This window comes from Coturnix japonica, chromosome 2, assembly GCF_054131305.1.
Source record: "Coturnix japonica strain WE chromosome 2, WE-NBRP24, whole genome shotgun sequence".
Taxonomy (NCBI): domain Eukaryota; kingdom Metazoa; phylum Chordata; class Aves; order Galliformes; family Phasianidae; genus Coturnix; species Coturnix japonica.
Window position 1 is genome coordinate 69,499,265 of NC_140664.1, and position 13,540 is coordinate 69,512,804.

A 13,540-nucleotide genomic window follows, 5' to 3' on the forward strand; every position below is an offset into this window, starting at 1 on the left:
AAACACAAATCTCTGCCACTTCAGAATCCTAAATACAGTATATTGATTATGAACTCTATAGATTCACTTTTTCAAAATATCACTAATATGGGCATTTTTATGTTCTTACATGCCATGTAATATTTACGTCCTTTTCTGAACTGCAAGCATTCATATTACGGACGTGTGTTTAACATTTACAAAAATGCTTTAATAAACAAAGCCCATACGAGAATTTATGTGGAACATGTGCATATTTGCATACTTGTACATATAAATGCTGCTCAAAAAGTCATACTTTCTTTTTTATTATGTTGGCCCACAGTACCTGAGGCAGATGTCAGTGTTATGGCAGTGAAGTGGTGGTACATTTCAGCAGTGGCAACAGCGATAGTGGGTGACCTCCCTGGTGCAGACTTTCGTATGCACAGCATACAGGCTTTTATTCATTACTGGCAAAAATGCATAGCTATTGGTGGAGACTATGATGAAGAAATAGAGCTTTTGTAGCTGAGAATTTGCTCTACTGAACAGTATTATTGTGCTCTTTGTATCTACTGTGGTTTCCATAAAAATAGACTGGAGGCATTTCTTTTGGAGCAACCTACCTACACCCCTGAATACAGATGCAAGTTTTTTTGGTTTTTTGTTTTTTGTTTTTTTTTTTAAATAGGACACTTACACATGAATTTTTCTGCTTATTTTTTAAAGAGCAGCTTAAAAGTGGAAGTCTATACATTTATAATTATAAGCATGGATATGTAACACAGTCTCTGCCAAATACAGCGCCTAAAATATTATTGCCACATCTTGATACTAAAGCTGTTTAAGTTCATAATAATTGTAAAAGAAAAGAAATCTCAATGGTTCAAAACCTGAACCACCTCTATAATTACTTTCTGTGTTATACATCTGGGGAATTTTTGCATAGCCCTGAACCCCTGTTAAATAAAGACGAGGAAAAACAGCATGTTGTATTTTCATTTTATTGGACAAATTAAATTATTCTCAATGTGCCTGTCAAAAAGACAGTTCACGTAGGTAATTAAAATTACTCATCTTAGAGGTAAGACCTGCAACCAGGAATGGATGCTTATCCTGCCTTATATTTTATTTCCCACGTTACCTATTTTTTATTTGAAATAATTAGAAACTGTTTGACCAAAGTGCTCAAGTGCTAAAAACAAAAATAATGAATGCTTTCAAACTTTGTGTAAAATATCTCAGTAAAAGTGGAGTGAGGGAAGGAAAGTGTTTAGAGCAATGCTGTTTGGGGGGAAAAAGGAAAAAAAAACAAAAGAAAGAAAAAACACAGGAAAATTAAGGAAAAGGAAACACCACAAGGTAGTGGTATTAAATTTCTCTGGCTATGCAGAGAGTCATAGGATTCCTTTAACCACATCTCCACATCTCACTGATCTTACAGTGTACTCTCTTCAGAAATGAGTGGCAGCAAAAGTTTCCATAAACAGCAAAGACTCAAACATGTCTCCAACAGTCATTAAGAAGCCCATCAAACATGGAGACAAAGCTCTTCTTGATGCATGAAGGGCACAGATACCACTCCTCAACATTTTTTTGCAGTGAGTCCAAACAATCTGAACCATCTGTACTGACAAAAAGGTACCCTACTGCTGGATATAGCACACTGTAGTATAGTGCTGGATGTAGCACTACATTTGCCTCTGCAAATCGCACAATGTTTTTCCAGTATAAGCATCCAGATGGAGGACTTTTTGTCCATAATATATGGCTCTCCATTAGGATTTGAGTAGAACAAAAGCTAAAGACTGACTGGAGCAGACAGCTGTGCAGGAATACAAGGGGAACAAAGACAGATGCAGAAACCTGGGCTGAGCTGGATATAGAACAGAGGCAGGGGTAGGGCCCAAGGGATGAAGAGGCAGCCAAAGCAGGAAACCAACTGGAGAAAAAGCAAAGAAGAGTGTTATAATAAAGCATGATGCTTGAGTTGAAACAAAGATCAGGAAGAATCTTTGAGCTTTTCTCATGCAATCTAAGGCAGTACAGCTCAGAAATTACATTTACCCAACCCTCAGAGTCACAAGGAAAACATGAGGTGATCCATGCTGGGGCAGAAGCTACAGACAACTGCTGAACACTCAAACACAGGCCAATTACATTCCAAACCACTCACCTCTCATTTTACCCCAGCACTCCTGTGAGACAAGTCCCAGGCTCTTTGACTGAGCCCCAGCAATTAGCTGGAAGACTACACAAACCTACACACTGACCGTCTGCCATCAGAGAAAGTCCCCAAGCTCCCTTTGTACTGCCACTATCACACTCAACAGATGACTGCTAGATGTAAACAGCTCAAAGACATGCCTGTAATGCGCTATGTCTGCAGTCTCCCATTAGGTGATTTGTGAGTGCACGCAGACCTGCCTTTGAGGATGGTCATGCAAATGCTTTTAAGTGCTCAAGCATGATCTGAGTGGTCTCAGAAGCAGCAGTAACAATTTGAAACTTTTTTGCAAGATAAACAGGGAAAAATGATCCAGTAATCCCTGAATATACTTAGTGGGTAATTAAGTGAGAGGTTGCACATTTACAAGCAATTTTGTACTAGACAGAAATCAGTGAGTCTCCAAACAACACTATCTAGAAACATGCAACTAGGAACCTAAAAAACAGATTAAAGAAACTCTTTCCAACAGTCTCATCAAGAAATTATCAAGATGGTGTGAAGACACTGCACTGTCATGTGGGAAAACAAGGCAGTAGGACCTTGCCCAAGACAGTACAATAGAGACTTTTTTCAGTTGAATATGCTCATTAAATTAAGGAGAGAAGCATTTTGTCGATCAAGAGACTTCAAGAAATCTCCTTTTGAAGTTATAGGAGCAGGAGAAATGATCTTCAGATGTCCCTGAAAAGGGTCTTTCCTGAACGCCTCATTGCACTTCTCTCAGAGGCTGCAGCTATTAAAAAATAGAGAATGATGGCTAGAAAATGCAATTCATATAAGTCCAAAACTTTCTGAGAGAGACACACAGCCTTTTAATGGAGTCTGCGAGGTGGGCATCAAAGGCACCATAGAAACACTCTTTGGTCCATGCTGCACCACAAAAGAAGATGCAGAATCATTTGGTCCAATGATGTACTGCAAAAAAGATGGGAATGCTTAAGGCTTCAGAGCAATCTCCATGATAAATGAAAGGGTATTCATCTGCTCACCTCTTACTACAACCCAAAATTAACTTTGGAAGGAGTTGTCTCCAGGACACATATTTACAGCAGAAGCATGTCATCCCCTGCCATTTGTTACAGTGCAGATGATTTTGGGAGTTATGCCAGTGCCTTTTACATGACAACTATTCTGGTCCCATTTTAAGAGGATTAAATCCTCCAAAGTGAGCATTCCAATTTCTTCAGAAAATATATCTTAATATTAGACTTCAACTTTTTCTACCTCAGAAGAGAGCACCTATCAGGTAATAAAAAGAAAAATGGATGAGGTTGAGAACACGCCAAAGGAAGGGGCAGCAGTACCTTGCCTGCACAGCGAGAGGCTGCTGCAGATACAATCACTATCTGGACTCAACTGCTCATGAACACCATGAGACCAAACATCAGCATCCTAATTGCCTGCAGTAAAACAACATTTACTCTTCACCTGATAAACAGAATCACAGTCCAGGCCAAAGGATAGCGACATATTAATGTTACAACCAGGTAAGATAGTTTCTATCCCTGTCTTCATACACGTAGGTATCTTCACATTCACAGTAATGAAAAATGACAGGTCATGAAAACCCATAAAAACCATTCACCTTTTTATTTTCCTATCCTGCTGCACATAGTAAGTTGGTATCTTAGAGATGAAAAAGCACCAGTTTCTTTGCACATAGTTCCATGGATATATTGTTTCTTACTCTGAACTATAACTATCAAAACTTTGTCATCTGTATACATCAGCGTAGCATGTCACACATCTTGAGTATCATTTCTGGGCAGTGAGTTAATTTATAGGTAATAAGATACCTAAAAATACAGCTGGAAAGAAAAAAAAAAAAAAAAAAGATAAAACAATTTGGGTGGTGGTAGTTATGGAAGTGAATTCTTCAGAATGTTTTGTTGTTGTTCCTTTAAAATCTTAGTTCCAACCTGATTTCATCACAACTAAAGTGGAAACACCTCGACCTTTCCACATTCTTAGCATATGAAAGATGATGCACAATCACCCATTCTAATTTAACATAATTCAGGAAGATTCTACAGAGGTGAATAAATTAGATGGCGTTATTTCATTTCAGAGGATACTGAAAGCACCATCTGAATAACGCCAAAAGATCGCAGGTTATTTTTTCAAGGCAGAACTTGGCTACTGTCTAACAACTCAGTCACTGATGGATTTAACTCTTCAGATTGCCTCAAATTTAAATAAAATGATCATTTTCCTTTGTGATTCTACAAAATATCAAACCTTCAGCTGTGCCCATGTAACATCTGCTAAAGTCCTTTGCCAATTTTTCACTTCTTTTACCAAAGGATGTATTATTATTATTATTATTTTAAACTTAATGCAAATAAACTGTGATATTTTAAACAACGTGGCAACGGCTGTTATCATCTCCCTTTCAGCTACAAATGGCACCAAAACTCACTTCTTACAAGAGCATCTATTTCCTTTGACCCCTCATCCCACAACCAGAGCAAATCACTGTGGATGTAAAAAGGCTTAAGTACTTTATGACAAAAGCAGACAACCAGAGGTATTAAGTTTCTCTACTGCATTTTTGAGGAGAAAGTCGACCAGTCCACTAAACATATACTAGTGATATTGGCCTATGAAAACATTTACAAAAATCTTCAGTTTCTAATTGATAAAGATACATACCCCTATAATACTCAGGCCTTTGAGGTAATCCTGACGAGGTTGGGCTTGTGGAACACAGCCTGCTACAACCACTTTCTTGTTCGCTTCTTGGGCTTTCCTATAGGAAAAAAAAAAAGGCTGCATATTAAGATTTGAAAACTGATAATTTTCAGTTTCATAACAGACATATTGCGCTTGCAACAATAAAGCATCTACGATGAAAACATTCTCAGTTCAGAAGCAATTTGTATGTATGTGAACCTCAGAAACAAAACAAACCACTACAAGAAAAGAACCTTACTCCTAAGTTTACAGTACACCATGTGGTCAGTTTGTGGAGTATCTACAGAGAGCATTACCACTGTACACCATAAATGGCAGTACCATTTCAAAAGCCCTAATCAGAGGTACATGATATTTGCCACAATGACAGCAAAGAATCTTATCAAGAAAGATGGGATAGAGATACTCAGTGTGACTCAAAAGAAGTTACACAGAATACAAGTGATATCCCATACAGAGAGGACCCACTAGTTCAGAACATAAGCATCTATCCAGTACCAGTCAGAGATGACCAACTGCATTATCCTTCTAAATCTGTATTTTAAAAATAATTAAATAAATAAAATATTTTTAAAAATATATTACATTAAGCATTTTCAAGCTTTAACTGCTTGTATTTGGCAGATGAATGTTTGTGTCAATATTAACCACAGAATTCCTAAGCCTCGGCGCTATCTTAGCGCTTAGTGGAAAACTAAAACACTAAGTTTAAATAACACTATCCATTTCTTTAGTAATACTTAGAGTTACTTTAAATTCAATGGTAAGTATCAAGCTACTGCTGAATCATAAAAATGAATACAAAACAGTGTGATGCAAAACGTTCTTATGCTTATTAAACTTTAAAGATCATTCATTAACAGATCAACTTATTAATAATTACTGCATCTTTGGCAACAAGTTGACCAGAATTACAGGGAGAGCATTAAACTAGGTTAAAAATGAATTAAAAATGAAGAAACCCCTTCGGAAATGCCACATGGAAATTAGGGCTTTCTCCTCTCAAAAGGTGGCAGGACCAGCAGCCAGAGTGAAGCAATACTCTTAACAAACGCACACAGCATGGGCAACAAACTGGAGGAGTTGGAAGTCATATTGCAGTTTTCCAGCTGCATGACGATTGCTATCACAGAAACATGGTGGGATGACTCATAACAACTGATGCAAGGAGAAGAGGTGGTAGAGTTGATCTCTATGTAATAGAAAGGACTGACTGTTTGGAGCAACAGAACTCTTTTTTTTTTCAGAGAGTGCTGTGACAGGATAAGGGGTGAGAGCATTAAATTGAAAGTGAGTAGAATTAGATTAGATATTAGAAAGAAAACCTTCACTCAGAGGGTGGTGAGGAACTGGAATGGGTGTACAAAGGTTCTGTGTATGCTCATCCCTAGGGATATTCGAGGCCAGGTTAATTTGGGCTTTGGGCAACCTGATCTGGTAGGTGGTGCTCCTACCTAGGGAGGTAGGTGGGGTTGGTGCTAGATAATCTTTAAGGTCTTCTCCAATTCAGACTATTCAGTGATTTCATAATAAGGTGCAAAACCTGTAAAGAATGGGAGAACTGAATGATTTTAGCAGATTGGCTAGGTCTGACATGTCAGTTGCTCTACGAGCTGCCATTCCTAGTTGCGTGTCTTATCACAACTTGCCAGGCTTCTTCCTAACTGCAATCTCTTAAATCCAGTTTTCTCCAGCAATATGTAAACTAATTAAGTGTTTGCTGTTACATTAAAATAGTATAAGTCCTATCATCACATTTTTTTTAAAATTCTCTTATTCAAAGTACTCAATAGCTTATATGATTGCATACACTTTGGCTTGTTTGAGCTGCCCCAAGCTGAATACAGCAGAGAAAGCGATGTTCAAAATACACAACAAAGACTCCACACTGAATACCTGTAAGCCTCCAGCAGATGTTAATTTAACAAGGGAAAAAACTAAAACCCAGACTGGTACTACAAATAGTTATGCTACTGAGTCACATTTTTCATTTTGTAATCACAATATGGAAAATTTTATTTACAAATTATAACTAAGATTAAAAAAATATTAATAATAAATCTCATTTGAATACAGGAACTGTAGTAATATAGATCACAGGTTATCTTGCCAAATGTCTTGAGTTAGTAGCTGCACTAAAAATGAGGTATTTCAAAGGAACAAATTAAATATCCTATAAACAGATAAGTGTAAATTAACATGAAAATGTATGGTACCTATTACCTTACATCTAATATAAATGCAGTAATCATATCTGTAATGTTATCCATTTTCTGTAAAAAGAATTTTCAGGAAATCTTCAGATATTCATCATACAGAGCCTCACTGATCCTCTACTTGCATGCTATGATATTTAATATAAATGCAAATCCTTTAATGTATCCACAGCAATTTTACTGAGGAACAAACAACAATGAAATGCTAATTCAGCCTGTTACTTAAGCAAGGAATCTAGTAATTTTTCTCTAAAAACAGCCACCTTTTATTTCAGTGGTAAATATTTAAGGCTTCTGAAAAAGCTTCAATAGAGGTCACCTATTTCTACTTCCACAAGTTTGGTTTTTTTAAATCTACTTTTATGCATTACTTAAAAATGTCACATACCACAGTGTGACACTCCACCAGCCCAGGAAAAAAAAATCACTACTTAAATGGTCTAACAGAGTCAACCTAATGCCTCAAGGCAAGACAATAAGACCCGTCTCCAGCAAACATCGCACACATCCCTAGGCAACCGCGCATCTAGTGTAATCTGCTGTTAGCAATTGTCTTCTCCATCTACTTGAAAGTCTGCAAGCACTACAGAGGAAAAAGCTTTTATTCAAGTCTTTTTATCTGAGGGGAAAAAAAAAATCCACATTTCCCTTGACAAATTAAATGGCATTTTAATGTTATTTCATAGCTTTAACATTTTGCCTTTTCTTCTGGGACTATAACTGGAGTTATGGGTTAGAAAGTTAAACCGATTATTCTTTCTAATAAGAACTGTACTCATTTAGCTGTTTCTTAAAGTTGTACAGGTCTCTAAAGAATAAAGAATTTTGCACAATGAGGTTTTTTTCTCTTTAAAATGCAATTAAACAGAAATGTTAGAACTAGATTTCCAACCATAGTCAATTTTGACTGCATCCACAATACAGCGTACAGTCTGTGAACTCCACCATACAGGCTGAACTACTATAAGGAAATCATGAAAGCGTTTATGTCATTTTTCAAGAAACCATTTCTCAAAATATGCACTAGTACCATATAGCTACGTCCTTTTAACATCACTAAACGAGCCCTGTTCTTATTAACAAAACACAATACAAGCCATTCTTTAGAAACCCAGTTAGCACAGCAACTGCATTAAAAAAGCTTTTATCCTTCAAAAAACTTGAATAGTAATGAGAATAATAACTCATGGAACCTATTAGAGGCATGAATAAACATATCCTCCCTTTCAGACACCTTTCATATTTCTCAGTTACATGATCCTTACCCTGAACTTTCAATTTAGCTGTATCAGCATGTATTTTCTACCAATAAATTCTTCTCTAAAAATTACTTGCAAGTCATATAATTTGAAGAGCAATTTAATTAGAGAAATTCTGTTTTGAAGAAAAAAATTATTCTAGCTACTTCCTAAGTAACAGGTGTGGAATGAAAACAAATGGGGAAAAAACAGAGGTATGACAACAGTAAACAATACAGTAGAAAACTTGGAAGAGATGCAGGTTCCCTACAACCTATTTCTCTTACCATAAAGACACTCTTCTGCATGTCTGTATGAAACTTCCTTTGTTTCAAGCTTTAGGACATTACTCCTTGTCCTATCACTACCCATCGCCAAGACGAGCCCAGCCTAATTCATTTGCCTCCCATCTCCTTTTAGATATTTATAAACACTAACCAGATCCTCACTCAGTCTTCTGTTTTCCCAGGCTGAACAGACCCAGGTTACTCAGCTTTTCCTCATACAGGAAACGCTCCAGATCCCTAATCATCTTTGTGGCCTTCTGCTGGGCTCCTTCCAAGAGACCTCTGTCTTTCCTGAACTAAAAAGCCCAGAACTGGACACATTATTCTAAACGTGGCTTCCCCAGCCTGAGAAGAGGGGGAGGAACACCTCAACCTGCTGGCCACACTTCTTTTAACACACCTCATGGTACCACTGGTCTTCTTGGCCACAAGGGCACACTGCTTGCTCATGGTTAACCTGTTGTCCACCAGAACACCTACTTCCTTCACTGCAGAGCTACTATTCCATAGATTTAGTCATTTCAATTATAATTGTACCATCATATTGAATCAAATATTTTTTGTTACCTGCTTTCCCCCTCCCCACCTCAAAAAAAAAAAAAAAAACAAACTCCAACTATGCTACAACTATGACAGAGATAAGCTCCTTCCCTTTTTATGAGGGAATCTATCACTTTTTTTTTAGCTCCAAGAAAATTTGGTCACTAACATAACATGGATGAAGAAATGACTATTACCTCTCAAAAAAGCCAACCATAGCAGCCTGATTCATCAGCAATGTCTATATAGCAATATTGCTGCGAGTTGGTGCAGGAAGCTGTATGACTTCCTTGTAACTCACAAAGCAACCAACTCTACACATCCTTTTCTGCTGGGAAACTTTCCATCCACTCTTCCCAAAGCCTGTATCATTGTGTGGGGTTGTTACGACCCAAGTGCAGTACCCAACATTTGGCTTTCTAGAATACCATACCATACGCCTTGGTCCACTGATCGAGATCATCCAGATCACTCTGCAGAGCTTTCTATGTTCACACAGATCAGTATTCCCACCCAAACGATCCTGTATGCAAACTTACTCTCCACATCCAGATCGCTGATAACACCACAAACTATATGAATACAAAATGAAATAAACACAAACAAAGCCTTGTTTTTCTCCACCAAAATTAATTGTTGGCAAAATTAAATAATGAAGACCCATTTCAACAACAGGTAGCAAGCTTCTTGCAGCAGAGGCACTAAATAGTAGCCAAATACAAGTCAGAGAAAGGAAGAGGACTTTTTAGCAATAGCAATAAATTAGCAGGGAAAGTGCTTTAAAGTTAGCTTATTAAGCTTTATGCTGATTGTAGTCAAAAATTGTAAAATAAAAAGAGAAATTATTCGTACAATAAAATACAATGGGAAATATCTTTATTCTCTGAAACAAAACTGGAAATGCAGATGACAACTGACTCCATCATCATAATCCCAAGTGTTCCAAAAAGTTGTGAAGGTACAAATCAGCAGGAAGTTTGTGACCAAAAAGCTCCAAAGACATGTATGAGATAATATATGAAAAGTTTTGCTAAGACAGCTCTCTGGCCTTCTACAGTATGATCTGTGTATATCATGAAATAAATCTGCCAAAGATTATAAAAAGTAAAACAGAAGGATGCTACTTCCCAGACAGTAGAAATGATGATGTGATATCTCTGGGGAAAAACAAACGCTATTTGGCTAAAGATTCATTTCTGTGAGAGATCTTCCAACTGTCTCATCTGTTGAATTAATCAGTAGGAAGCCGTAAGTTCTAAGGAGAGTGCAACACCACTGGAATTAAAAGACGGTGCCTGCATGACATCTAGAATAAATTCCTGAAAATCCATAAAATTACATGGCTACTCTGTGTTTGAACAATTATGAACAGTAACCACGATGCTACAGGCACTGAGCCCAACTAATGCTTCATTACTACCCAAAGGCTTGCTTCCCATCTTTGCTGTCAGCTGCTTCCTTCCTCCAACTCCAGTCCATGCTCTTTCTCATTTCTGGCAATCTTGATTCATTTGCCTTTGCTCCAAGCTCTGCAGCTCACTGGACCCTTCCACGGTCTCAATTCACTGATACAGGAGACAGCTATGAAGTTGGGGTGTGGATTTATTTTAATTCAGTTTAATCAGCTCACACAAGAGGGATAGCAATAGAGCCACAATGATGGTAAAGAGAAAGTTGTTGGGAAGAAAGCAGAAAAAGGACATGGGAACTCCTCATTTTGTCTACTGCGAACTTGATGTGTTGCATGTAATATTCCAGTTGGGTGGTAAAATGCTGAATGGCAAAGGTGAATAAAAAGCAAGAAATGTGAGAAATTCTCATACAAGTTGTGCTTTCTAGCTTAAGGGCAGGCCCATAATCAAAGTAGTTTAGAAAATAAGAGGAAAACCTGTCAATATTGTGAACTAGAGCACTGTTAGAATTATCTTCTAAGAAAAGTTCAAATCTATTTAGGTTTGTCAGCTTCCTTGTATATCTCCAGAGTCACCAAGGAACTGCTGCGTTTTGTGGTGCATATGAAGGCCTCAAGTTCACTTGAGCATGTTGATAATCATAATCAAAGTTAACTAAATTGCTTTTGTGTACTAATCTCTAGCAAAGCAACCATTCAGTTACTGTGCTGCACATCCTGAATTGTTTCCTTTGGCAAAAACTATCATGTAACACTTAAATAATCCAGGTGAAAAATAAGTTTTATGTTATCCTTGAAACAAAAGCAAATGTGTCTTTCACAAAAATATTTCAGAAGAGACAAATTTCTGCTCCAGCAGACTCAAAACTGAGATTCTAAAGATGTGTTCAAAGAAACATAAAATATCCTTCACAGCAGATGTGAAATGTCAGCTCTAAGAACAACGGCAAGTTTGACTCAAAGATCGCATGCTATGTACCACATTTTTCTCTAAGATTTTGAAAGGACATACATGGGGAAGAAGAAAGTACTCTGTGCATTTAGTTATTCACAGTACCTGCACCAATAGTCTTTATATTTTTTTCCATCTTTCCTATTCACGAAAACAAACATATCTGAACACACTACTCGAGACTTCTGCTTTTCATGAGCACAACAGATCCATTCTGCTTTTTATGGCAGACACGTGCATCACACTCCAAACTGATGGGTTAGCAGCTGCTTCCAAACTACAGTGAGTACTCTCAGTGCAGCTTAGTGTATTAGTTCCAACACCTCGGTTAGAACAGAAACTTGCTTCCATCCATGTATAGCATGCAAGGGATGCAACCACAGGATTATTTGCAGAAGAAAAACAGCAAAAATAAGCAGACATAATTGAGTTTAGCATGGCAGTTTTACTTCTGGTAATGTTTGCATGTTTAAATGTGCCACAAAAATAGTATCTGCAAAGGTAATGCTTTCCATAATTGACATTTTAACTACACTGGGATTGGAGAAAAAAGAAATTATTTCTATTATTATTACTTCGTATTGCAGACATGATACACCACAACTCCAGTAGCAAATGTTGCAATTCAGACTTTCTCAATACTAGGTAACTTCTATTTCCACCTTTTGTATCAGACCTTTAGCTCTCTGCTTACAGTACCTTTAACTAACTCTGAGTTTCATTAAGGCACTGACGTTCTGCTGATCCTGCCTGGCAAAAGCAGAGGCTGTTGGTAACCACACCAACAGCAAAGTGCTAGAGATGGCAGATGCTGAAAGTGTCTCAAAAGGAAGACTGCCAGCTCACGCATATCCTTGATGCTTCATGTCCTTCAGTGCATCTGCAACACACTAAGGTTCCAAAAAATACTTATCTGTTCTCTATAACTCCAGTTTCACTTTACCCTTTCTTCAACAAGGATCTAAGGAAATTCATGTTGAAATTATTTTCAGAAGCAGCTGAAATAATTCCAAAATCAACAGTAACAACTTTATCACCCCTTTCTATCTTCTAACAATACTGTCCTCTTTCAAGCACTCAGTTCTTTCTACTACTTTTAAATAACAAGACATCATTCAAACTTGAGAACTTAATCCTACCTTGAATGTATTTGTGCACATACAGATTGTTCAATCTGATATACTTGTATCAAAACTGGTGAAAGAAAGTATCCTGTAAATTTGCATGGAAAGGAACATTGAAATGCTAACTCACAAATTAAAGAAGTGAAAATCAAAATCATTACAGTGAACTATTGTATAATCCACTTAAATATCACTGTCTCCATTCTTTCTACAGATATTCCAGTAATAACTGTAATAGTCTGTTTTAGTATTTGTGCCATACCAATACAAGCTGGAGGATGAAAGGATTGAGCACAGCCTTACCAAGAAAGACCTGGGGCAACTGGTGGATGGCAAGCTGGATATGAGCCAGCAATGTGTCCTCACAACCCGGAAAGCCACCTGTACCCTGGGCTGCATCAAAAGAAGAGTGGCCAGCACGATGAGGGAGGTGATCAAGCATTTTTAATTGTATAATCAAACAACAAAACAAAAAGGAAATTCTCAGGTGATGTGCATGAAGACTGCAGTTTGCCTGTACACTGCTGGAAGTCACAGTCACTGATGCTTGAACATCACTGGAATGGAAGAAGATGCCATTAGCAAGCAGGAAACTCAAGTGCATCAAGCAACATGATGTGGCTTTAGTGAACTCCCACTGTGAAGTGGGATTGATAAGAGCAGCTACATCTGCTAAAGTCACAAACAATTCATGCAGCACTCTTACATCCATGCTATTTTAGTTTTCTAGATGCATATGATTGGGAAAAACATTATCTGGAAGGCAGAGAGAGAGCAACCCTACAAGCAGCTCTGTTCACTCATCTCATACAAAATGTATTATGTGAAGAACTAAAAATTTTATCTTTTAGTAGAGTTGAAGGAGTTACTTCTCTAAATGTATTAGC

General features: G+C 37.4%; 1 protein-coding gene across 13 annotated transcripts in view; it reads right to left on the reverse strand.

The window, feature by feature from the left end:
- The window catches only part of CDKAL1 (CDKAL1 threonylcarbamoyladenosine tRNA methylthiotransferase), a 316,695-nt gene that overhangs the window by 228,724 nt on the left and 74,431 nt on the right, over positions 1-13,540 (reverse strand). For all 13 annotated transcript variants that reach the window (XR_014943540.1, XR_014943539.1, XM_085540130.1 and 10 more), the window contains one exon: positions 4,844-4,940. Coding sequence is in view for 6 of the 13 variants with exons in the window: in XM_015854755.3 (XP_015710241.1) it covers positions 4,844-4,940 (97 nt within the window). In the remaining 7 variants the exon portion in view is untranslated. The remainder of the gene's footprint in view (positions 1-4,843; positions 4,941-13,540) is intronic.